General features: G+C 47.9%; 2 protein-coding genes across 2 annotated transcripts; one reads left to right on the forward strand and one right to left on the reverse strand.

Moving 5' to 3' along the window:
- The first annotated feature begins 1,093 nt into the window (after positions 1–1,093).
- RBM22 (RNA binding motif protein 22) lies at positions 1,094–12,808 on the forward strand. The gene is made up of 11 exons (XM_039486229.1): positions 1,094–1,302; positions 1,903–1,956; positions 3,020–3,049; positions 4,939–5,071; positions 5,875–5,975; positions 6,136–6,308; positions 8,186–8,386; positions 9,070–9,234; positions 9,706–9,794; positions 10,619–10,750; positions 11,525–12,808. The coding sequence occupies exons 1-11, from the start codon at positions 1,249–1,251 to the stop codon at positions 11,653–11,655; spliced, it is 1,263 nt and encodes a 420-aa protein (XP_039342163.1). The 5' UTR covers positions 1,094–1,248; the 3' UTR covers positions 11,656–12,808.
- A 2,192-nt stretch (positions 12,809–15,000) lies between these two features.
- MYOZ3 (myozenin 3) lies at positions 15,001–25,217 on the reverse strand. The gene is made up of 7 exons (XM_039486231.1): positions 24,968–25,217; positions 21,526–21,615; positions 20,837–20,991; positions 20,105–20,182; positions 19,215–19,353; positions 18,406–18,586; positions 15,001–15,361 (listed from the first exon to the last, which is right to left on the reverse strand). The coding sequence occupies exons 2-7, from the start codon at positions 21,605–21,607 to the stop codon at positions 15,187–15,189; spliced, it is 810 nt and encodes a 269-aa protein (XP_039342165.1). The 5' UTR covers positions 21,608–21,615; positions 24,968–25,217; the 3' UTR covers positions 15,001–15,186.
- Positions 25,218–26,204: the final 987 nt, after the last annotated feature.

Consider the following 26,204-nt stretch of genomic DNA (forward strand, 5'->3'; position numbering starts at 1 on the left):
TTAACTTCATTGGGTTGCCCCTGGCTCTTGTGTTACCTGAAGGGGTAAATAAAACTTCCTTACTCTCTTTCTCCACATCATTCATGGTTTTGTAGATCTGTATCATATTCCCACACACTCCTCTCTTCCAAGCTGAATAGTCCCTGCAAGTGGTTTCAAAGAACTATACGCCCAAGATCTTTCTTGAATCTAGACCCCATCATTTTGTATGTGTAGCTGGCATTGTTTTGCATTTATCTACACTGAATGTCATTTGCCATTTTGCTGTACAATTGCTCAGTTTTGAGAGATCCCTTTGTAACTCTTTGCCGTCTGCTTTGGGCTTAACTCTTTTGAGAAATTTTGTATCTTCTGTAAACTTTGCCACCTCACTGTTTACCCCATTTTCCAGATCATTTATGAATATGTTGAACAACACTGGTCCCTGTACAGATCCCAGGGTGGGCTTTGATATTTACCTCTCTCCATTCTGAAAACTGACCATTTATTCCTACCCCTTGTTTCCCGTCTTTTAACCAGTTACAGATCTATGAGAGGATCTTCCCTCTTATCCTCTGCTTACTCTGCTTAAGCACCTTTGATGCGGTACCTTGTCAAAGACTTTTCTTGGTTTCCCTTATAAATGTATATTACACCTTAATAGATAGCAGTACATCTCTGCTAAACTTTCTTCAGACTTGCCTGTTCAGATTTCTTAATGTGCCTAAACGGTCCATTTACAATCCTACCTTGATCACAGCCTTCAGTAAGTAGGTGGTAGCACAATGCCTCCTGCCCCCTTTAAAGTCCTTTAACTCATCTGCTTCTGCAAAAGGTTTCGATACGTTTGTCTGTGGTTTGACTTCGCCAGGAGTCTTTGTCCATAATGAAGTGGGGAGTCTCCCTCCTCCCTCCCTAAGGGGGGCATTTCCCCCACCCAACCCCAGTGGGGGATTCTCTGACCCCCCCACTCTCTAGTGGGATTCCCCCTCCCCCGGCCAGGGGAGCAGCCTCTCTGGGATTGCTGGGGCAGGAGCCACTGGGAGCACTGGCCCCTCCCGCGAGGTGAATTAAAGGGCCAGACCCCCCATCTCTATGGTTAGTGCTGGCTAGAGGGGATACCAGTAGGCGGCAGCGCGCCAGCTCTCCGAGGGTCATGCCGGGGTCACGGCCCTTCTTCCTTTCGCGGTGCATGCCGGGCTGCAGGCGGAGCGGCGCGTGCGCTTCCGCCCGGGCCTTGCTGCTGCGGGTACCGGGGCTGGTTCCAAGATGGCGACGTCTCTGGGCTCCAACACCTACAACCGGCAGAACTGGGAGGACGCGGTAAGGCCCGGACCTGGGCCTGGGCCCGGGCCCGGTGGGGGTGAGGGGCCTCCATCCTCCCGCGGTGGTTTTAGCCTCCCTCTGCGGCACGGCCCAGGGAGCCTTGGGGCGGCGGCGGGCTGGGGCAGGTGTTGAAGCTCAGGCGGGAGGCTCTCGGCCGGGGCGCTCTCCCTAGGGGGGTGCAGGGCCTTGCTCCCTCTTCGGGGCCGCTGGGCGCCGACCCCGTGTAAATGTCGGGCACTGGCAGAGGCCACGGGTCCCCCGGGGTTGCTGGTGTCTACTCTGGACTCCTGACACGGTGGGATCTTACCGTGTATTTGGGGGAGTGACCTGCTTTGAAAATAAAAATAACTGGCAGCGGGCGTGAGGCTCTTCACAAGTCTTCAGCTAATAGCTGGTTGGGGCATATTGGGGGCCTTTGTCCCCCTCCCCCACACACACACTTTGAGTAGTCAGAGCTTTAAATTAGTACTGGCCAGTCCAGCATCTTTGATCTGAGAGAAGCAGCCTGCAGAGATGTTGCTGTGGAATGGAGATGTAATCTGAAGTGAACTCTGAGATTTAGCCCTCCTGACTATTTTTTTCTCCTCCTTGATGCAGGACTTCCCCATTCTGTGTCAGACATGCCTTGGAGAAAACCCTTATATCAGAATGGTATGTGACTGGTTCGAGTCGTTGTCCTTTTAAGGTGTATGGTGAGATTAGGCACTGAACCTCAGGTTTAGAGGACTAAAAATGAGCTCAGTCAAATGAGGCAAGTAGGAGATGCCAAAATGCATACAGGCTTCTGCGTGCTGCTTTTTGGCAGCAGAACATGCGTGCATAGGGGAAAAGGGCTAGATTTCGGGATTGGCCGAGGGCATGGGGAACACAATAAAACAAATCAAACAATAAAAAACTTGAGGTGAAGTCAAGACCACTTGTCTAATGGTTAACTCATAAGAGAGAGGGTAAACATGCGTTCTATCACAACTTTGATGACTGTCTTCTTGACTTAGAGAAATGTGATGTACTGAAAGGTTAAATCTTTAAAATGTGCTTTGAAAAGTGCTTTGATATCTGATGAAGGTTGCTTGAATGTCCTTTCTTAAATCCTTGTTCTTATACTCAGTGTATTAACATCTTCAGTGGAAGGCTGTGTACCTGTCACCATTCCATTTTGTTTTATCTTTCCCAACACCAAGTACAATCATGTAGTGTAGTCTCATTTTAAACATCCACCTTTCTCCACTCTCCTCTCCCTAAGCACACTTTAGTCTTTATGAAATTCTAATGAGCTATAATTTTTAATGCAAATATGATCTGTGTTTCAGAGATTGATAGAGGATTTATTTTTGTGTTACGGATCTCTGGATGTTTTTGACATTGTTTAGAAAACAGATATTAAAAGCCGAAGCTGAGGGGTTTCTTTGAAAGATTTAAAAATATTCTATTGAATATTCTGCCATCAGAAAAAAATAGAAGGGTTTGGAAGTGATTTCCTCCCACTTACCTTTCAAAGGCTCTCCGGATTAAGTGAAAGCCATAGGGTCAGACATCTCCAAATGCAACCAGCACAGAGAGAAAACATGCAGAAGCTGTGGTGGTACCACATGTGGAAGGTTGGGTGGAAGAGATGAAAGCACTAGAGTATTTTCTAAGGCATGTAATGTATGATCATAGCATTGACTAGTATCTTGTGGGTTTTTTTAGTAATTTTCATTTGATTTTATTCCAGACCAAAGAGAAATATGGAAAAGAATGCAAGGTATGTTTCTCTTCATTGTAAGCTTTGACTTCTGGACTAGCTCATTAGTTTCCATTTAGGATTAAGATATAATGCTGAAAATATCAGATAGCAGTCCAATAGTTAGCTTCAAACAATTGCTTATTCTTGTTAACATTTTAAGGGTTGGATTTTGCAAGCTCTTGACCATGTGAATGCCCTGATGCCTACAAATACTTGACAACAGTTAAACTACTAGTGTGCTCACTGCCTATCATGCTGACCAATGTTGTTTCGTTGTTTCCTTGTATACTCTCCCGTCTCTCTATCCATCTGTAGTCTCTTGTCTGACACTTAGATTGCAAGCTCTTTGGGGCAGGAATTATCTTTTTTTTTTTCCTCGTTCTCTGCAGCACCAAGCACAATCGGGTCCTGGTCTGTGACTAGGGATCATAGGTGCTACAGTAAGACAAATAATTAATAACTCTAGTCATGTGATTTATCCATGAAAGTCAGTGGGGCTTCTCATGTGAGTGAAGTTACTGATGATTGTACATTTTCAGGATTTGGACCCTTAATTATTACAACTGAAAAATGTTTAGGTTTATTTCCCTTATTTCACTATTTAGTCTGGTTATTCACTTTTTTAAAAAAAAGTTTGGAATTGTTCAGATTCACTTCTGCTTCTAGTCATTTTCACTCAGTCTCTTGCAAGAGCACAGTGCTCTAAGGTTTAGGTTTCAAACCCTGTAAGAGAATAATTACACCCGAACAAAAATAACCAAATCACCTAGTTATACAGATTCCTTCCCTCTCGCGCCAGGAGTGTGTGGTGTTGCTCTTTAACTCCATCCTCCTAGTGGATTCCCTGTATCCATAGGTTGGCACCAAAAGATGCAGTGTTCAGCACTCCTGGTGGGAAGGTTACTGACACAACTTTTTCAGAAAGAGTAGGGGGGGGAATGAAAAGTCATCTCAAAAAGGTTTGAACTTAAATCCAAACTAAGAAGAGAATCCAATTTATCAGTTGCTGTTACTCGAAAAAAAAAAAAAAAAAAGCTCATAACATAGCAGTGGTTAATGCTGGACTGGATTACTGTTGAATTTATTTAATCAATCTAGCATTTTCCTGTTAAAAATTCATTTCCTCTTCACTTTTGCCTTGGCAAATGGGTGGTAGATGGAACTTGGCTTTCCTCTGGATCTCAGTAACTCCCCTGCCAGCAAGTGGTTCATGCTGGGTATCTCTGAGACAAGCCAGCCTTTGTGTTTCAAAAAGGAGAATGAAGGAATCTTTAGTGATATCCCTTGGAAATATAAAGCAGAATGCCTTGTATTGACTCCAGTGGAGGAGTTAAAATGTATTGTTTCCCTCTTTTCCTCCTTCCTACCATCATCTCCTTGTTGTTAGGAAACCAGAGTGATGTACTGAGGGCCAGCTCCCCTTCCCCGAGTCCAGTATACAATGGAAGTAGAAACGTCCTCCCCACAGAGACAGTATGCATTACTTCAGAGTAAGGCCATCCTTTTCTGGGCCTAAATTCCTGTGGCCAGATGGACTGGGTCTTTTGCTATCCCAGCAAGTGTATAATTTGCAAACATATCCTACAAATTAGCTGTAATGATCCTTTAGGTACAGCTCTTTGAACTAAGTAGAAGTCCTCTTTGCCTTGTGCTCTGAGCAAAGTTGCATGAGTATTCAAATCATTGCAAGAAAGTCCAGCCAAAACTTTATTCTCCTGTCAAAATAGGGCAACCAAGAAAAGATTGGGTTTTTTTGAGTTGTTTGCTTGAATTTGTACGTATTAAGGTAGTAACATTAGGCAGGTGATAAGCCTCTAGTAGTAGTTGAATTTCAATAAGAATTTGCATGCTAGTGTCATTGCTGGCTGCAGTTAGAGTGGTACAAGTCACTGCTCTCTTTGTCTCAGATTTGTGCCAGGCCCTTCACAGTGTTTCGCTGGTGCCCAGGTGTTCGAATGCGCTTTAAGAAGACAGAAGTGTGCCAAACATGTAGCAAGCTGAAGAATGTATGTCAGACCTGCCTGCTTGACCTGGAATATGGTGTGTAGCTGGGGTCAATTTACCAAAAACTGCAAGTACAGATTGAGACTTGACTTTGCTTGTCTCCTGTCTCTGCATAGTTTTAATACATCTCTAAATAAATGTGTATCTCCATGACTGTGCGCCTAGGGCATGGAGATGTTTGTATGAGAGAGAAGTTGAACAAATCTGACTACGATCTCTTTTAGGATATACCAGAAGGCACATCTATATGCCAGATGGTGCTCCTGTCTGTGCATAAACTTTCCAGCTCACTAAAGACTAAATTTTGTCTAATAATTGTATCCTTTCTAAAATAAGATCTTCCTATACACACTAGTGTTGTAATGTGATTGTCTGTGTTCATACTACTGAGTTGCTATGAATTTCCAAGTGTGTTTGGACTTTGATACCAAATGGATCTTACTCTAACTGTAGAAAGGATTAGAATCTTGACATTGCATGCTTTTGTTGCTGGCAAGCGTAAAAATACTTCCCTTAGTTACGCTAGATGTAGGATGAATTATATTTGTGACTGAATCTCACTATTCAAATATGTTGCAGTAGACTATGCAGAGGCTTTTAAAAAACTACCATGAAACTAGACAAACTTTCAGTCTCATTCAGTTCACCTTTCACGGCAGGTGAAGTAATAGTATCCAGAGGATATTAATTAATGCAGTGTAAAACAATGAATCTGTACATATTTGACTGCTCTTCAGGACTCCTATCTCCGAATACAGCTACCTTAGTATGTTATAATAACCATTTTTGGTCTTTCTGCTTTCGGTTAATATTAATTTTGTTTTTCCATTTAATTTTAGGTCTACCTATTCAGGTTCGAGATGCAGGACTCTCTTTTAAAGATGACATGCCTAAATCTGATGTCAATAAAGAGTATTACACCCAGAACATGGAGAGAGAAGTAAGGAATGCATTTATAACAGAATCTATTGGTGGCTTATTTCACTTGTGCTGTAGATTAAATGAACTAGATAATCTTGAAAGCTTCCTGATTTGTCTGATTATGTGCATAAATTTCCTGTCCCAAGCAATGAAATATGCATTCTTTACCTACTGCTTAGATTTCGAACTCTGATGGCACAAGACCAGTTGGTGCTCTAGGAAAAGCTACTTCTACCAGTGACATGTTGCTTAAACTGGCTCGGACCACCCCTTACTATAAACGCAACCGACCCCACATCTGCTCCTTTTGGGTGAAAGGAGAATGCAAGAGAGGGGAAGAGTGTCCCTACAGGTACAGTTTTGTTTGAAAAGCTAACATGTTCACAATGGTATGCAATATAAGGAATTCTCAGTAAAATGGAAGTAATGCAGTGTCTTCATAAGCATTTTTGCACGTGTTGCAGGAAAAATTACATAAGAACAGCCATGTTGGATCAGACCAACGGTTCATGTTGCTCAGTAGTCTGTCTTCTGATAGTGGCCAATGCCAGATGCTTCACAGGGAATGACAATCATCGAGTGATCCATCCCTTGTCGTCCACTCCCAGCTTCTGGCAGTTAAAGACTCAGGACACGCAGAGTGGGGGGTTGCATCCCTGACCATCTTGACTAATAGCCATTGATGAACCTGCCCTCCATGAACTAATCTAATTCTTTTTTTGAACGCAGTTATACTTTTGGACTTCACAACATCCCCAGGCAATGAGTTTCACAGGTTGACTGTGCGTTCTGTGAAGTAGTACTTCCTTCTGTTTGTTTTAAATCTGCTGCCTATTAAGGTCATTGAATGACCCTGGGTTCTAGTGTTATGTGAAGGGGTAAATAACACTTCCTTATTCACGTTCTCCAGTCCATTTATGATTTTGTAGACCTCTGTCATATCCCCCTTTAGTCATCTCTTTTCCAAGCTGAGAAGTCCCCCCTCTTTCTAATCTCTTCTCGTATGGAAGCTGTCCCAAACCCTTAATCATTTTTGTTGCCCTACTCTGGACCTTTTCCAATTCTTATGTAAGTTTTTTGAGATGGGGCAACCAAAACAACACACAGGATTCAAGGTGTGGGCAAACCAGTGATAGATAGATAGATAGATAGATATATTAGTAGCATTATGATATTTTCTGTCTTATTATCTATCCCTTTCCTAATGATTCCCAACATTCCGTTAGCTTTTTTGACTGCTGCTGCACATTGAGCAGATGTTTTCAGAGAACTATCTACGACTCCAAGATCTTTCTTGAGTGGTAACAGCTAATATAGACCTCGTCATTTTGTACATGTAGTTGGGATTATGTTTTCCAAGATGCATTACTTTGCATTTATCAACATTGAATTTCATCTGCTGTTTTGTTGCCCAGTTTTGTGAAATTCTTTTGTAACTCTTCACAGTCTGCTTTGGGCTTAACTCTCTTGAGTAATTTTGTATCTTCAAATTTTGCCACCTCACTGTTTAACCCTTTTTTCCGGATCATTTATGAATATGTCGAACAGCACTGGTCCCAGTATAAATCCCTGGGGGATACCACTATTTACCTCTCTCCATTCTGAAAACTGACCATTTATTCCTACCCTTTGTTTCCTGTCTTTTAATCCATGAGAGGACCTTCCCTCTTATCCCATGACAGCATACTTTGCTTAAGAGCCTTTGGGGAGGGACCTTGTCAAAGGCTTTCTGAAACTGAATGTTAACTTGACATATATCCCCAGTGAATGAATCCCTTTGCAGCAAGGTCTTTCTTGATCATACTGTGTGTATTCAGCAGTGAGCTGAAACATCACTCACCATAACAAGTGCAGCTTTTCTCTTGCGTTGTACATTGCCTCTCTTTGCAACATCAGTCCTTGCAGCAGAAAATACTGTCCCACCATCAGTGATCTGAACATATCAGCAAGTAACTTTGTTTGAAACCCGGCTCTTGCAATTTCATGGGACCTTGGTTGAGCTCTCCGAGCTGCCATTTGTTAAAACTGTATGTGGCAAATGCTATAATAAATAAATTAATAAGTAATTTGAGTTCTTAGGGATCTTTAATTGGGTTTCATTTTGGTGTGATTATTTGAATGCTGTTAGTCCTCAGCCTTTTAAGGAGAGAGGTGGCTGTTGCAGTCATGTTAGTCTAGTGCAGTTGTAACAGTGCAATGTTATAAAATGCTTTGTTTACTATACTTTAGACACGAGAAACCTACAGACCCAGATGATCCTCTGGCCGATCAGAACATCAAAGATCGTTACTATGGTATTAATGACCCTGTAGCTGATAAGCTTCTGAAACGGGCTTCAACCATGCCTCGTCTGGACCCACCTGACGACAAGACCATTACCACATTATATGTAGGAGGCCTGGGAGATACCATCACTGAGACTGATCTGAGGTACGTTGGTACATCTGAGTTGACATTTGCTTTTCAGCTTGATGCCTTGATAACTGAGAATTAGCTTGCTAAGGTTTTCCTAAGATGCTTGTCACATTGTTCATCTTTAGCAAGCATTTTGTTGAGGTTGCTATGCCTGAATGAGAATGAAGGAGGCCGTTCATCCCTTGGTTATGCAGCCCCTTCATTTGTCCATATCAGTCAGGAATGAGTGACCACTCTTGTTCATTTTTCCCTAACCAGAAGCTGGCTAATAGGTCTATTTAGAGGAGTGCAGAATTTCTGGAGGTGGGAATATGGTTAAGTCTAAGCAACATCTTGTGTGCTGTGTTTAAATTCTTGTCTTCCATCTCCCCGAAAAATACATCATTGCTGTTGGTGCCCAGAGGATCCCATTTTGCACTTTTACAATTGAAATCCCCTGAGCTAACCTCCATCCTCCGAATTCCTGAATTCTGAAGAAACCCCTGTTAAAGCCTGACACTGTTGCTGCATAATTGTATGTAGGGATTAAAGGTCTGTAACAGGCATTTCCCCTCTTTTCTAACACTGGATTTGAATCAGTGATATAGAGGGGAAAGGCTGCTTGTCTTCCAAGGATGTGAGCATGTGAGACCTTTTAATGTACTGTGTTTTTATGGCGAAGAGGAGCAGAAACCAATTTTGCTGTCCTTTCCTTGCAGAAATCACTTCTACCAGTTCGGGGAGATCCGGACGATAACCGTGGTACAGAGGCAGCAGTGTGCATTCATCCAGTTTGCCACACGGCAAGCTGCTGAAGTGGCTGCTGAGAAATCCTTTAACAAGCTTATTGTCAATGGACGCAGACTCAATGTCAAGTGGGGGAGGTGAGCAAGTGGGAGAAGAAGAGGGGAAGCATTTATTTCCTTTTTGGAGGCTTTCCTCTGGATATTGTTTTTGGAGGATCCACTCTTAACTGAGCACGTCAGAGTCATGTACTGTTCCTTATTCAACTCAAAAGCAGTCTTGGTGACTTAGAACAGAAGCCAAGTGTGTAAAAGACCCAAATATTTACTGAGTTGCCTGTCTTTTGGTGGGGAATGAGGTGTTGGAGGGTAATTGGCATTGGGTCTCTTTGAGAAATTCTATTTTGGGGTGGGTACGCTGCTGTCTGAAAAAACAGCACTAACTCCTTTTGTGCCAACTTACCAAGTCCCTGCTGCTAGCATTCTGTAAATTCTTGATCCTTGGCCTGAAGCAGTGGGTCTGGGATTGGTGACGTAAAACTATCTTTTGTGAGGATCTGCCCACTCTGCTACCTCCTTCTTCAGTTCTAATGCTTTTGGCTTTGATTTCAGGTCGCAAGCAGCAAGAGGGAAAGAGAAGGAGAAAGAAGGTACTACAGAATCTGGTATAAAGCTGGAGCCAGTCCCAGGGCTACCTGGAGGTAAGGGAAATGGTTCCATACCAGTGACTGGCCTCTCAGACGCAGAACAGCAGGTCACTTGCTGCCATGAGGCAGAGGGGGGAGGGATAGCTCAGTGGTTTGCGCATTGGCCTGCTAAACCCAGGGTTGTGAGTTCAATCCTTGAGGGGGCCACTTAGGGATCTGGAGCAAAAAATTGGTCCTGCTAGTGAAGGCAGGGGGCTGGACTCGATGACCTTTCAAGGTCCCTTCCAGTTCTAGGAGATTGGTATATCTCCAATTATTACCTAACAGAGTTACGCTTAGTTTGCTCTCTCTACCATTGGGAGCTGGGGCCAGTCAGGCAGCAGCACATTCCACTCTCAGAGCAGCGAGTGAACCTGTGTTCGAATAAGAGCTGGCTGGAGAGTCTTGTATTTATGGGCAATGAAGGGATCTTTGGCTAGAAAGAAATTCAAGGTGACTCAAAGCCTTTTTTACAGGGTGATTGAAAAGTTACAATGGTTAGAATAAAGGCACTTAAATCATTGAGACCATCTGTGGCATAAGATCTGGTTGTGTGTTCTTGAGCCATTCAGTATCATCTGTTGGGGCAGGCAATCCCAGTTGTTTAGGATTGGATTCAGGTGGCTTTTTGTTGTGGAAAGGTCATAGCCTGTGGAAGGGATCACGGCTGTTGTTCTAGCACAACACTAGCATCCTGCGTCTGTTAGATACACACTGCTAACAAAGTTCCTGTCAGGAGAGCTGGTTGCAGCACTCCCCTTAGGGCCAAGGGTGGGTACTTGCTTATATTTTGCCTGCTAGCTTTCACCAGTAACCAAGGGATGTTTCTGTCTTTGAAGCTCTTCCCCCTCCTCCAGCTGCAGAAGAAGAGGCATCTGCAAATTACTTCAACCTACCTCCCAGTGGCCCTCCAGCCGTGGTTAACATTGCCCTGCCACCACCTCCCGGCATTGCTCCGCCCCCACCTCCAGGTAATTCCCTCCCTCTTGCCCCCTCAGTGGGGAGAGGTAGAACTGTGTCCTTTACCAGAGAGGCCTGGAATCACTTCCTACTTGCCAGATTACCTACTAGCCGGTGCCCTCTATTGTAGTTTTGTGTGGTACCTACTAAGTGCGATCTGGGTTTATGAAACAGCTTGTGCTGTAGAACTGGCTCTGTTAGACAAAACTGCCTGTGCTGTAATATGTTCTCTGCAAAATTCTGCAGTACCCAGGAGAATCCCATAAACTGTGCTGAGGCCCACCCTGCTTAGCTGATAGCTGTGTAAACCCCATGTTGTCCCTAACTTTTAGGAGTGACTCTAAACAGATAGAACGTTAGTGTCAATATTTAACTTTGTAGATTCAAAACGTGAAGCCTTTTCCCTGTGGAACTTCAGGACGTGTTGGGTTTGTCCAGCTGTGCTGGATGGTCTCGTTACCCGAACACTTCTGCTATGCTCAGTAGTGAAAACAAAACATTTAGAAGTTCATAATATAATAGGGTGCAGGGGAACAGGCACTGGCAGAATTGGAATCTGCACTGTGTCGTTGAATAGCAACATGTCCTCAGCTGTTCACTATGCTGCTAGAGAGGTTAAAAGGGAGTAAATTGGGATTCCTCAGGAATTAGTGAAGGAGGAGAGGGGGCACTCTTTCCGTGGGCTCAAGTATGTTTTGCTTATCTGGCTTGAATGACAAATAGGCATTAGTAAAATACTTCATCAGGACGCCTGGTAATCTGACACTTGTATTCTGTGTCTGCAGGTTTTGGACCACACATGTTCCACACCATGGGGCCTCCACCTCCCTTCATGAGAGCCCCAGGCCCCATCCACTACCCTTCTCAAGATCCACAGAGGATGGGTGCCCACGCTGGGAAGCACAACACTCCCTAGCACCCCATTGACCTGTTCACCGTTTGAGTAGATGTCATTTTTTTGGTTACCATGGTAGCATAATATGTTCAGCTGTGGGCGAGCTGGAGACTAAGCCTTGCTTCCTGCTTGCACGCACAGGGCAAGATGAGCTCTGTGTTGCCACTAGTTAATCTGGTCATTCATATAACCTGAATCATTCACTTACTATCATGGGTGGGGGATGTGGGAGGGAGGAATGTGGAGAGACGTGATCTAGAGGGTCCATGAATGAATTGTACTAGAATTACAGTCCCATCAGTGTATTCAGTTTTGCACATTTTGAAATAAATTTGTCTCTTGGGGAAAAAAACACACCTTCAGCCGGTTTGATAGCCTCAACAGGTTACACCTGGAATGGATTGGAGTCTCTTGTACAGACTTACCTGGAGATTTCGCTAGTAATATTCATTCCGGAGTCAAATAACTAGTGATTCATCATTGAAAAAAGATACCAGGTCCTCTAGCACTAAGCCAGAACGCTCCAAGATAACACTGAGGGGAAAGGAAACTAGCATCAGGGGCGCAACTTCCAGGGATTTCTCCTCCTACTTACTGTGACTTTTTTCGGGTTGCTTTTCTTCTGATCGTGGGAAACTGGAGAATCCTAAGCCCCTATAGTCACAGTTAAGTGCTAGGTAATGCAAACAGTTCCCCTACTGCCAATTCCAGCATGACCCAGACAGATGGCTGCTTGAGCATCTATCTCAGATAGGCCAGCTGGGACCTTCCTGCCCCTCCCCTTGGGGAATGAACATTGTTACTGAAACTGCCAGGAATGAGGCAGCAGTAGTACTGCAAGCTCATCCAGTCTGAACTATGGCTCTTGTGGCCTTCGCGTAAAATGGCTCTCAAGCTGTGAAATGGACCAAACCATTTTTCGTTTGATAGGTTGTGTGATTCTTTTTTTAAGAGCTCTGTGTTCATCATTCACCCTGGAGCATCTGTTCTCTGTATAAAGTCTGTAATTTAATACAGTGCATAGGAGTCCGGGTGGGGGATTTTAAAGTACCAAAGTCTGTTGCTTTGATGTAACTGATCTGTAGATATGTTTTGGTAAACAGACACGTGTGATGCGATAAAGCCTTATTTACTTGGTGTTGGTTTTTTAATTAAAATGGGAAGATTTTCCAAATGTTTGGGCCCTGCTTCCAGAGACAGAATTTGTCTGCGTACTGTCTGACCTTGTTTGGCTGAGCCCTCTGTCCTCGTAAAGATGAAGAGTGGCGTGAGAGAGCCAGAGTACAGCCCCAGTTCTGCTTCACCACGCTGCACTTTGGACTGCTGAGGTGCATTGTGAAGTTCTGACCTTGCAGGCACCATGTAGGATCTTGCATAGGCAAGTACAGTACTCTAGGGGGTGCCCCTGGTTAGTGCACTGGCCTTTCCTCTCTGGAGACTTGGGTTTAAACTTGGCATAGGTTAGAGGGAAATGAGCGTTGCTGGTCTCAGGTTTAGCCCTCAGTAAAAATATCAAAATACAGCACAACTTGGTGCTGTTCAGCAGCTCCCAGAATAGCGTGTTACAGGACAGGCTTTTGACGAGCCATTGACAGATCTGTGGGGGGGTGGGGGGGAGCTGGCACAGCACCTGCTTGTTCTGGGCTTGACTCAAGCCAGTCACTGCCTTATTCTGCAAGCACTAATTTGACAAGTACTGAACTGAGACAAGTTTTAAAATACAGCTGATTTATTTTCTGCAACCAGATTTCTGAATGTAAACATGGCCTCCAGCTCACAGGCAAAGGGGAGGGAGATGGGCTCAGAGCTGGACAGTACTTCGCAGGCACAAACCTTTAAACACTTCGACTGGCTCTTTTACTTGTTCAGTTTGCCCAGGTGCGCTTCTGGGGGCGGGCAGAGGAATGAACGTTCCCCACGTGAGTGTTGCATCGCAGTGGGGAGTGCCCCAGATTGTAATTAACTGAGGTGCATGCTTTCCCTCTGGATGGCCTCATTGGCATTAGAAACACAGTGGTTGTAATGTTATTTACAAATAAGGCAGCCTTTTAAAATTGCCACATTTACCAGCCTGGATGCAAAATTATTTACCTAGCCTAACCACAATGATGCAAAAACTATATATTATTACTCACCCACTAAAAAAGAAAACAAGACCATTTTTGCACAGTTAGGTTACAGTAGGGTTATCGTCAGAATCTGACAAAAACAACTAAACAAATGTAGAAAGTGCATAGTTGAGCTGGAGCTATTCTATTAGCCAGGGTGAGTGGGAGTGTTTGGAACATACATGGGTTCTGCTCTGCCCTTTTTTTTGGTAGCGTTCTTCCTTTGATGGAGAGCTCTGTTCTGTATACTGTGTTTGTGTACATCCAAAAGGCTGTGGTCAAAACACCATTCTTGACTACTTTCTGCATGTGCTGCATGAAGGTCTTGCTTGCCCTAGGTGTGTGTTATGTAGGATGTCCTCTCTTCCCTAGTGGGACCACATTAATGTTTTTATCAAGCATTGATTTGTATAATCAGATTGGCAAGTACTGAAATACAGAATCATTGTTTTTTGCGGCTGCACCGATTGTGTACTGCATCTGAAACCAGCAGGATCCGATCCTGACTATTATTGAAGTAAAAAAGAAAATCTGAGCAGCATCAGGCACTCCATAGATAATTGTAATCAAGTGGTGTAAATATTAAAACCGTGGTGTGTAACCTCATACAGCAAGTTGTTAGGGGTAGGAAAGGAAGTGTAACACACCAACCAGTAACTAGCATGGAAAATGGCATAGGCTCCTGATTCTCCCAGTTCGGGTATTGGTGATCTCAAGCACTCCCCTCCCTTATATGCAGTACATGTTTCTACCTGACAGCCAGCCCCGCACACCCAGCCCAGTGTTTTGTTTCTTAGCGGAGTTAGATGTAATTTCTTTTAACATGCTATCTCCTTATGTGTCAGAAAGCCATTAGCAACTTATTTCACCCGCATTCCCCAATTACCACTGCCTTATTACTCCCCCTCGCCATCTCAACCAACATTACATTTCTACAGCACTGCCCTTAAGCTGGGATTTCTCTGAGCAGCCACCACCTGTCAATGCTGGTGTTAAATGTTTCAGCAGAACCCTTGCAAGGCGACTTGATGTGATGACAACTGGCTCTTCTGCCATTTGCTACAACACTGGAGCGAGGACAATGTGTCTGCTCCAGTCGGATTGTTCCATGGTATAATGATGGATGTGGAAGTTTACTGGAATCCCACTGTTTTATCAGTGAGAACTTAGCTGGTCAACTTGTCCCACTGCCACAATAATGGACACCTAGGAAACCTTGTAACGGCGTAGTCCAGGAATGGCTCTAGATGTGAGCTTGCTGGCGGCTGTGTGTGGAAGTGAATGACATACTGTGCCACTGAGCCTTCACGGGGTGCATGGGTAAAAATTCGACTCCCCTTTTCTGCTGTGCTGAGGAGTACCTCTACCAGCGATTTAAAACAAAGCATGTTTGAGCCTAGCAGATAAAGCATCTGGGGGGGTAGGAGAAGGGAGTAAGATTACATTACAGCTCTTCCGTCTCTGGTAAAATCCGTACCCAGCCCTGGGGTGCTCTGTTAAAGCTGGGTCTATTCCAGACGAGCTCCAGGCTGTTTGGCGTGTCTGTCTGAGCCTCCATCTCCAACCCAGGCACAGCGAATGTGTCATTGAGTAGCACTCCACCGAACGGGGTAGGAATCCTGCATGCACAAAGGAAGAAAATTTAGCATTTTCATGGGGGGTGGGGGCATACTTCTCTTGGTAGCCACGGATGGAAAAAACACTCGGGACTAGCTGCTCCTTGAGCATCCAATAGCAGCCTTGTCATCTAGCAAGAGCCATCAGTTGCCACCCTGTGTCATGAATGGCAGCTGTACTCCTTCCAGCCACCATAATCCCCACCTACTCTGTCTGTTTCCCTCAGCCCCTCAAAAGATTCATCTCTAGAATGAGCCTCGGTTAGCTGGCCCTCAGCCGAACGCCTGCAGAGAGACAGGGTCGCTTGTCCCACCACCTCAGCAGCCTTGGTTGAGATGGCGAGGTAGAGCTGGGTGTCAGCCCCCACGGCTACTCCGCCCCACTTCCCCTTAGCAACCCTGCCAGCCTCCACGTGCGTATCGAACAAGAAGAGGCATGAGAGAGACCCCACACATGAAAGGTCTTGGGGCAGCAAGTCCTATCCTCTGCTCTCCTTTGTAAAGCAGAGTGAAGCCTCTTCTGTGCAGCCAAAGCCTTCTGGAAGGAACTGCAGCTGTGTTACCACCACCTCATGATCAATGCTGTCATACATCTCTTAACAATCAACCTGCTTTCGGCACCAGGGCAACTTCCCTTGGCACGTGACGAAAGGGAGCTTTCGTGCAGTGGCTTGAGCTGTCATTTGTTCCTGGAGAAATGATAGAAGGGTAGAGGTGTGTTCCCGTGGAGCAGCTAGGGTTGTGCTGAATATTAGGCCTTCGTTTAAGGCAGAGCACTGGTTTGGGGGCAGCAGTAAAGGCTGACTGGGGGGTGTATCTGCAAATGTCTGCTCTGGAAAGCGTGCTCTGTTACATTGTCTCATCCGTTACTCCAGTAACATGGCATCATGTCTCTCAGCAGCGTCCCAGGGATTGCACGTCTGAGCCCCACTTCTGGGGGAAGTGTGGATGATGAAGGCTTGTTCCAGAAATGCTCAGTTCCCCCAAGGAGCATGTGGCAAAGTCGTTCTCAAAGCCTCGTGTTACAGCTCACGTAGGGCAGGTACCATCTCTGCGAGCCTCTTCAAGGTCTTTCATCACCTCTCTGCATTTTGTAAATAAACCAGCCTGCTTGAATTCAGTCATTGGGAGAGGTCATGAACTTTCCACTGGTCTATTACAAATGTGAAATACTCCAGGGTTCATCTTGCTTCATAGGCAGGATTTCTGGCATCTCACTTAATACAAAAGGCAGCATCTGTTTTCCTAACAGCTTTGGGTTGGATTTGTTTGGGGTGGCCGGGGGGGAGGGGGGGAAGATCAAATTAAAAGAGGTGATTTTCAAAATCAGGACCTTAGCTCCACAAGGATCATGTGTTTTTTTTTAACTCAGTTTAAACATGACATCTGTAAATTCAGCTTCCCGGCACTTTGTGCCTCACTGAGGAGTTAAAATGGAGGTGAGAGACTTGGCATTAAATTAGCATCTAGCTGTATTAAATGTCAGTTTAGGGCTTTAAATAGAAGAGCAGCAGTTCAGAGGGGAAATAACACAGGGTGAAGCTAGGCAGCCGTACACATCATATAGAAACATGCCCGTTTGAGTTTCTGTCCAGAAATAAATACTGAGCCAAGGGCTGAGAAACACGACCAGCCCGAAAAACTAAAGAACAAGTGACTTCAGCACCTCCCCCGTCCCTCTACAGCATATGCCTGATGGAGCTGGGGACGGGAAAAATTCTAAATATTGAATACGGTGGGTGGTAAGGAAATCACAATAGAAACCCCTTGGCTTTTCCACCCTTTGCTTCTGGCTGGCAGCATCACTTCTACCATGGCCTTGCTTTCTGCTAGGTGGCTCATGTGCTCCCTGCTAGTTACCCTGGGTCTGGTGTGGGAAGGGGTTGGCGAGTCCCTCGCTAATATCTTACATTTATACAACACCTTTCATCTCCATAACTTCCTGCATGCGGCCACCTCAGGGTTCGAATAAGGCAGCTGGTTAACGGGGCCCACCGACATTGCACAGCAGCTTAGGGCAAGAAGTGAGAAGAAGTCTGCATCCATCTGAAACCGTAGCAAGAATTCAGCTAGGCAGGTTGTAATTATCCAAACGGCGCTTTGGCCGGGGGACCAGGGTGAACCCGAGACATACACTCATGAAAAGGGATTTTTGGATCCTCAATGACCAGAAGGGGTCAGGGCCTCAGTTTTATGATGCAGCTGAAAGATGTTGCTATGTAAGTTCAGTGCCCTGAACTCCATGCTAGGTACCTTGTTCTCTACTGACTGAGAAGTGAGAACGCCTCTACTGGAACCCCACTCCTGCTGTCCGCAGAACACAGGATTCCCTTGGCAGTCTCCCATCCGAGTACTTTACAAACCCAGCCCTACTTTAACTTCTCGGATCTGAGGAAGCATAACAAAGAGGAAGGTTAACTCTTGCACAGAGTACCTGGGGATGCACCCTTTGCTGCAGCCACTGGTAGAAGTGTGGGAGTTCAATCTCCAGTGTGTGGCTGGAAGGAATCAGGTGACTTTTCAGCACCTTGCATAAGGATTAACCTAGTGTCCTAGCTGCTTCTGCAGCTATGTGTCACCTTGTGAAAACTAGCCTAGCGCATGAGCTGTCACTTAGCATGGCCATGGCCTAACAGGTGTGGAACGGAGACTGCTCTGAGCATAGGCGCCAACTCTGTGGTTGCTCCATGGCTCACGCACCCATGGGAAAAAAACGGGGTGCTCAGCACCCACCAGCCTCACTGGTTCCAGCCGGGGCTGGCCGATGATCAGCTGTTTGTGTCCTGTTGCAGAGAAGTCCAGGGTGCCCCATCTTGGTTTTGTGCTGCACGAGACCCCTGTCCTGCCCAGCCTTTCCCAGGGGCGGTTGCTACAACAAGCAGCTAAAATGGGGTTGCAAGAAAAATTGCAAATAGCAGCTCTTAGCAAGGTCTCCAGCCACTTTTTCATCCCCCAAGCCTGACCTGTGCCCCAGGCCGAGTCCTCCATCAGCTCAGAACCCCCAGCATATCCCAGCAAACACGGTGGATGTGTCAGGTGACCATTACCTGTTGAAGCTCCTCAACTCGAAGTGGCTGGGTTTCCTGGGCAGTTCAGGCAGCTGGCTCTTGCTCTCGATCCGGTAGTCCTCGCTGAAGAGGAATTCCTGCCAAGGGGAACAGTAGCCCTTGGGGATGGCAGTGAAGTTGAACTTCTCTGGTGGGACTTCCTTCAGCGGTCCAGAGTAGCCTGCGTTTGGAAGACAAGGCTTTTGTTACAACAGCAGACCTGCAAGGCAGCAGCCAGCCAGCTTCACTGGATCGTCAGGCCTGCCCGGGACTGTCCTCGTGTGGACAGGACCTCTGCCCTCCCCTGGGAAGGGCTGGGAGAGCAGTGGAGCTGGCCAGGACATGAAAAATGTAGAGAAAAACTAATTTTTTTCTTTTTATCAAAATGTTTCTTTTGTCCTAGCACTGACATTTCAGATTGTTGGGGTGGTTTTTTTTTTTTGACAAATACCTGAAAAAAATTGGCAAAAATGTATTCATTTAAAAAAAAATCATTTTTTTATCCAAAACCCCAACTCTTTTTCCATTGAAAAAACACTTTGGCAGACGATGCCCAGCCAGCTGTAGCGACTAGGTTACCTCTCTGCAAGTGACATCTGTGGGGGCAAAGGGGAGGGGAAAGGAGGCTTTCCTTGCCACATGGGATGGCTGTTCCCTGATTGGCTATGGGTGGGGTCCTCAGGCTCTGCCACTGGGAATCATGGGGGCCACACGCCTTCTATCGATAACAAGTCCTGTAGGTCTGGCTCCTCATTACTTCACTGCCGTAGCTCGGTCATGGTGGTGCTTTTCTGTGCGCAACTCCTTACCTGGGGCCAGGGCCTCGGGATTGAGGGCTTTACTCATTTGTATGACTTTGTTTGTCTTCTTGGGCACTTTGGGAGGGGTCCCCTGGCCTGCTGCTGCCATGTGACGCTCAGTGCGATAGTTCTCCTGGCCCTGGGCAGACTAGAGAGGAAAGAGCAATAGGAGAAGGCTGTGGACAGGACACCAGGTGAGGTCTGCTCCGCTTTGCCCCTGACAACCGAGGGAAGGTCTTGTGGAGAAGATGGAGTAGCAAAGGGCAGGGAAGGAGACTTAGTCACGTCTCCTGAAGGGTGATCACTTTTTTGCTCAGGGATGAGAAGAGTATATTGCACTAGCTAGAGCCAGGCATGGCGTGCATTGCTGCAGCATCCTCTGCTCTGCTAGCCCCAGAACCTCATACGATTCCACCAGTGGCCCTCAGGGCGGACCTACCGGCCCCTTGTTTTCTAATCTTTGGTCCTTTCCAGGACACTTGCATGGTGAATTTGTGATGAACTGCTAGCATCTTGGAGGAAAACTACCACCTTGCTTCACTTTTGCCTGACCCTGTGAGATTGTCAACCCAGGCCTCCAGCCATGGAAGGATACTTATGGAGGTTGGACCCACGGGGCTCCTGCCTCCCTCAGAAAGAAGGAGAAAATGAAATCAGGGTGAAATACGCTTACCTTCATCCCAACCGAATAGGCCAGCATGCAGAGCTTTCCAAAGTGCCTTGGTGCAAAGAGCATGCAAGCACCCTGCTGCGGGGGTAATGGCAGCCTGCCAGCCCCCTCACGGCCCTTTCCAGCATGTCCCTGCTCAGTGAACGCAGGCAAAGCACTGACCTAGAGCTGCCAATGAGGCTACTTCAGTAACAGCTCCAGTCCAACTGGCCAGTCCAGGGACACTCACCAGCCACGCGTCCGGTCTTCCCGCCAGGTCCCCCTCAGCCGCGCCGGGCGAGCCGCCTGCTGCCATCCTGCTTGAACTCTGTGGAGGGCACGGGGAGCGATGTCACTCTCTGAGGGGAGCAGGCCCCGCACGCAGCCCCAGTGCCGGGAGCGTGCCATCAGCGTAGGGGCTGGCGACGCACGTGGTTTCAGAGCCCGGTTTCCTGGCTCTGCCAAGGGGATTGTTTCCACAGAAACTGGCCATGGCAGCTGGCAGTGCCCTGTGGTGACAGCCCAGCTCTCCTCACAGCTCATGGCGCACGGGCCCACAACAAAGATGGCTGCCCCCCCTCACACTCCTTCCCATTAAAACGTGCGGTGACAATAACTGCACAGGGTTTCCTGTTAACTCAGGGATCCCCATATCCTGGGCTAAGACGTGCCCTGCCTTTCAGGGGGCCTGCTCAAGTGATGCTCTCCCATGTACCCCAGCAAAGGGCGAGGGAGGTAGGCCAGGGTGCTGGCGTAATGCGTGAGTGTTACAGCTCCCCCTCCGTGCCGAGCTAGAGGACCGGCTTTATTATAGCCCCCCCCCCCCCATTTCTGGAGATTCAGCTCAAGCTGAAGCAGCTCTTGCCATTAGCTCTGGAGGTCCCTGGTTCAGTCCCCGGACTGTCAGCCAAGAGCGTGACCATCACGCTGCTGCAACAGGGTCAGCCCCGATTTGGGTTCCCATCACAATGAGGCGACTCACGGCTCTGTAGCCAGTAGGATGCTCCAAGATGAACTTCTGCACCCGCTTCTGCCTCTGTTGGAACAGCTTGGAGCCCCTGTTTGTCTGCAGAGACAGCTCTTCCACCATCAGATCCTGGGGGGTGCTGACCTTCTTCCCCAGGTCCAGCTGGGGGACTGAGGACACACACACAGCAGGGCAGTGAAAGCACAGGGGTTGCAACAGGGGGTTAGGCTCAGCGAGGGCCCAGTGGCTGTGCATGGGGAGCCAGCAGAACCTCGCTCTGGGGAGAGGCGAGGAGAGGGTTTGGTTGACTCAGCCCCTAGGAGTGACAAACATCTGGCATAACTCTGCAGTGCCCATCAGGCTGGTTCAGAAACTGAACTGATGGGAGCCACATCCAGGCAAAGAGGTGGGGACCAGGGGGCCTTGTGGGGGGGATGAAAAGGGAGGGTAGTAAGGGGATCCTGGTGCCGGGAAGGGCTCAGAATAACCTCTAGCGATCTGGGGTATGGGCCCCATTAGTGTTAATTGACAATGTACCGTTCGTTTGTTTGGAAAGTCCAAGGAGGAGACCAGTAACATTAATACCCCTGAAGTCCAGGGGATTTTTGCCAGTGTCTTCAATGGGAACTGGCTCAGCCCCCATGGATTGCACGTGGCAACCTGGGGCTACTCCGTAAGTCAGGTTAGCACAAGGCGTCTCTTACCATTTCCCGCCATCTCCCTCACGATGGCCATCGCCTGCCTCTTTCTCTCTCGGGTGTGGTCCGAATGCATAAGTGGGAACATCTTCTCACCTGGAAAAGCAGCAGAAGTCCAGCAGAGCTCACACGTCAGGGCAGACCCTGGCTGCTACTCACACGTTACCCCCAGTGTGCCAATTGCCCCCTCCCTGGGAAGAACTGATCCCAGGTGGAGTTCTGAGGGTCGTGTGATTGCTTTTTGCAAACGGTTACCCTGGGGCCCAGCTTTGCTCCCTTTTGGAAAATAAGCACAAAACCAGAGAGAATGCAGCTGGAAAAAGGGGGTTTCTCTTCCGCTTTATGGTCATAGGAACTGTATCATGCCCTCACATCACCCCAACTTCACTGCAAACATCTCCCATTCATTTCAGGACCAGCCCTCCATGTCTCTAGCACCATAGAGCTGTTCCAAGTGACCACATCCTGGCCCTCTGTGCTCGCCTCCCCGTTCTCCCCACTATTCTTGGACTAGCTTCTTGCCAACCCTTCACATGCTTCGCCATTGCTGGTGCAAGAGCCTTCTCCTCCGCAGCTCCTGCCATCGGGTGCTGTCTCCTGCAGCAAGTCACCATCTGAAATCTCTTTGCTCCCTGCTCATGCCTCTTAATTCTGCCTTCCATTGCTGGCTTGATGATTGAGCTACTTAATGTATTCCCTAGGCGAAGATTTTGCACCAAGGCTCTCTGTCCCTAATACAATGCACCGGCCTGCATTAAACTCTGCCAAGCACTGTGGGGGGCTGTCTTGTATGAAAGACGCTATTCAAAATATACAAATTAAAGCTGCACTGTGTTGTATACTGAGCTTTCTGAGCTCAGCTACCCCTCTGCTTAGGGCCTGAAGCAAGAGCCCTTGTGACTGCTAGATTAGCTGGCTGGTGCCACATTTATTCATAAACGTCTGCTCCTTTATGTTTCATTTTGCTGAAGTGTGTGACTTCATGCCTTGCAGTGGTGAGTTTCACAAGCTAATGAAAATGTTGCATGTTTCCTTATATGTATTTTAGGGCTGTATTCTACCCTAAGTCATGGAACAAAACCAATGCTTGGCACATGGGCAGAACAGGGATCTATGATTTGATCAATCAATCATATTTCTGAGGTTGCCTGTGCCATCTAAGCCTTTTAACTTGTACCCTCCTGAAGCCAAGAAGAAGCTCAAATCAGTCACTTTTGCTCTGTTTGCAAGTCAGCCCCCAGGAAGGCCCTCCCTGAGCATTTCTTTAAAGAGGAAAAAATAGTCCCCATCTCGTTCCTCCCCCCACACCACCGCCATAGAATCACAGACTCATCGAAGTGTCGGGCTAGAAGGGATCTCAAGAGGTTCTCTAGTCCATCCTGCCGCACTGAGGCAGGATTTAGTCTATGTCTCCCCCCGTGTGATGCACGAACGGATGGGGTCCCCCTGCCTGAATGGGGCAGCAGGCCAAGTTAGCAGCACCTTGCTCTGCTTTGTGGGTTTCACTGTAGAGACCATGTCTGCGCCTCGCGGCTCCCTCAGCTCCCATTTAGCCACGGTCTATTTTAAGCTCCTGCCCTCAGTAGAGCAGGGAGTTGTAACTCTGATCCTTTGGGCAAAGAGGACGGCACCTGGTGGTTCTTGGGAGGATGGTCTCAGCAAGCTGGAGGGCTAGGTCGGGAGATGCTGGGCTCCCCTTAGGAGAGTCTGATGGGAGTTTAAGGCCCTGCAGGTGCAGCAGCATTCCTAGCAAGCGACTCTGCTGCAGCCATAACAGGGGCTGCTTGTACAGGGAAGGGGGGAGTTGATACTCCCGATACATGGCAGCTCCTCTAGGACTCGGTGACCCAGGGCGAAATCTTCACCCCATTGAAGTCAATGGGAGTTTTGTCCTCGCTTTCAATAAAGCCTGGATCCCCACACCCCAGCGATCAGAGGGCACACAGCTTCCCCACCCCTAGCACGGCCTGAAAGGGTGAACTGGCCTCCCCACCCGCAGTCATGCAGAGTCCTTGCCTGGCAAGATCTCTGGACTCAGCATGGGTTCACGTTCCACTCCCCATTTCTAGTGTCGCCAAGCACTGGCGTGTGGGTTTGCCATTGCCCCTCCAGAGCCCAGCCGACGGGCCTGAGAGAGCTCCTATTCACCCCGCCCCATTATCCAAGAACTCCAAGGAATTAAACGACAGCAAATGTCAAGCAACTGACAGGAAATGCTTTGCTCGCCACAGCCTGCGGAACTCACTGCTGCAGGGTATTATGGAGGCAAATACCCCATTTCCAATAGGCTGAACGCACAGCCATGGATAAGATTAGCCCCTGCAGCAGCACTAGTAAGGAAACATTACAAGACACCTCATGCTCCAGGGTATAAGCTGATCACCAGCTCGGTGCAGGAACAAACTTCCCCTCCAGTGCAACTGGGGCCATTCTGGGGGTGTTAGTCTCTGCAGCATCCAGTATGAGCCACTGTGGGAGGCAGGGTATGGGGCGAGATGGCCCATTGGCCTATCCATGCATGGGGAGTCCCATGTGAGTGGCCATTTCTCTGTAATGTAGCCAACAACTCCACAGCACCGTGCCCCCCTCCCCCGCCCAGCTCCCATGTCCTGGGCTGCTGCCCATCTTGCCCACAGCCGCGGCTCCCTGAGAGCTGCAATGCCTGCTTTGCTAGCCCCCATAAGGGGGTCCCTCAGAGCCAAGCTGAATGCACCTAACCACCTCCCCCTGTGCTATACAGCTTTCCCGGGGGAGACCAGCGTTTCTCAAACTCGGGGCCTGACCCAAAAGGGAGTTGCGGGGGGGGGGGGGGGTTGCAAGGTTATTTTAGGGAGGCTGAGGTATTGCCACCCTTACTTCTGTGCTGCCTTCAGAGCTGAGCATCCGAAGAGCAGTGGCTGTTGGCCGGTGACCACCTCTGAAGGCAGTGCCCTGCCAATACCATACCAGGCCACCCTTACTGCTGCTGGTGGCGGCTCTGCCTTCAGAGCTGGGCTCCCGGCCAGCAGCTGCCACCCAGCTCTGAAGGCAGCACCGCTGCCAGCAGCCGCAGCAAGGGTAGCAGTACCCCAACTCCCCCCACCCACACACAATAACTTTGTGGCCACTCCCACAACTCTTTTTTGGGTCAGGACCCCTAGAATTACAGTGTGAAATTTCAGATTTAAATAGGCAAAATCATGACATTTACAATTTTAAAAATCCTGACAGTGAAATTGACCAAAATGGACCCTGACTTTGGCAGGGCCCTAACTATAAACTCTCCAGGTTCCAGCCCCTCAGTGAGTCTGAGCTAACAAGCGGTGCGGGGAGCGAGCCTGCTCCTCGGGGGGGCCAAACGCCAGCGTGCTGCTGCTGAGTTGCCTCCTGCTGCTTCTGAATGTAGCAATTCTCCCCGTCCCGCGCTGTTCCCCTCCGCCCCTCGAGTTCAGAGCCAAGCGCTTCCTACCTGACTGTGTGATTCCTCGGACTCTGTCTTGCTGCGATGCTGGTAGATGAAAGGCGCTTTCCTGCTGCACCTGCTCCACCCAGGGATTAGGCCTGACCCTGGGATTCCTTAACAGCTTTCCCAAACCTACCCCAGGGCTCAGTGTTTGCCAGTAGCCCCTGTGTCTTTCTTACCCACTCTGTGCCCTGCTCGCACTCAGCCTGGACCATCGCTGAGATTCCTCGGTCCTAATCCATGTTACATCAGACATTTATTTCTGGCTGAGAAAGGGGGCGGAGGCAGCACAGACCCTGGTGAGGCAAACTCCAGACCGTTAAGAGCACACACACACACACACACACACACACACTCATGTTCACGCATACAAAGCCATATGTGTGCACCCAGGTAAGGCGTTTACACAAATGCATAAATATGCCCATATATATGGAGGCATTAGCGACTGTGCAGCACTTCAAAGCCAGACAGTGCCAGGGAAGTGCTAAATGCCCTAGCGGGGGATACAAACGAATGCAGGCACTAGAGAAGGGAAGCTAGAGGCTTTCTCCAATAATGCCAGGGCAAAGGGGTATTTGATTAAAATAAAAAAGCAACCCATTTATGATAAATACAAGGAAATACTCTGTTATGCGCTTCTTATTTATTATCATTATTTTTGGAGCACAGAGTACTTCGCACAACACAGAGCCAGAAAAGGTCCCCTGCCCCAAGGAGTTTACTCTAGAATTCAAATGAAGGGCAAAATAAAATCTGCGGAACTCGTTGCTACAGGATATTATGGTGGTAAACAGTACCGTTCATAAGCGAGTTAGAGGGGTAAGAATAGTATCTGCAGGGCCAGCAACGAGAATCAAATTACAAGAGGACACAAATTTCACAGTTCAGGCCTAAGCTGCTCACCAGCTGGGGTCAGGAAGAGCGGCTCCCACGCATGTCCGGGCTGTGGGATAGCAGTGCACAGTGAGGTGCAGGCCTGGAGCTTCCTGAAGCATCCCATTGGCTGCTTTGGGCTCTTATTTAGACTCACATCTGTGTAATAATACCAACGGGGGGGGGGGGGTGTTTCTCCAGCTCACAAGCCCCTCTTGAGGAGCCTTCTCAGTCCAGTTTGTAGGAGGAGAGAGAGCAGGAAAGACCCCCCTCCCATACTGGACACATACATGCTGCCATCACTAGTTGAGAGTCTCATGCCTGCCGGCTCTGAGCCGCCTGATTGTCCCTGGCCCCTACCCAGCCC

Source organism: Mauremys reevesii, linkage group 8, assembly GCF_016161935.1.
Source record: "Mauremys reevesii isolate NIE-2019 linkage group 8, ASM1616193v1, whole genome shotgun sequence".
NCBI lineage: Eukaryota > Metazoa > Chordata > Testudines > Geoemydidae > Mauremys > Mauremys reevesii.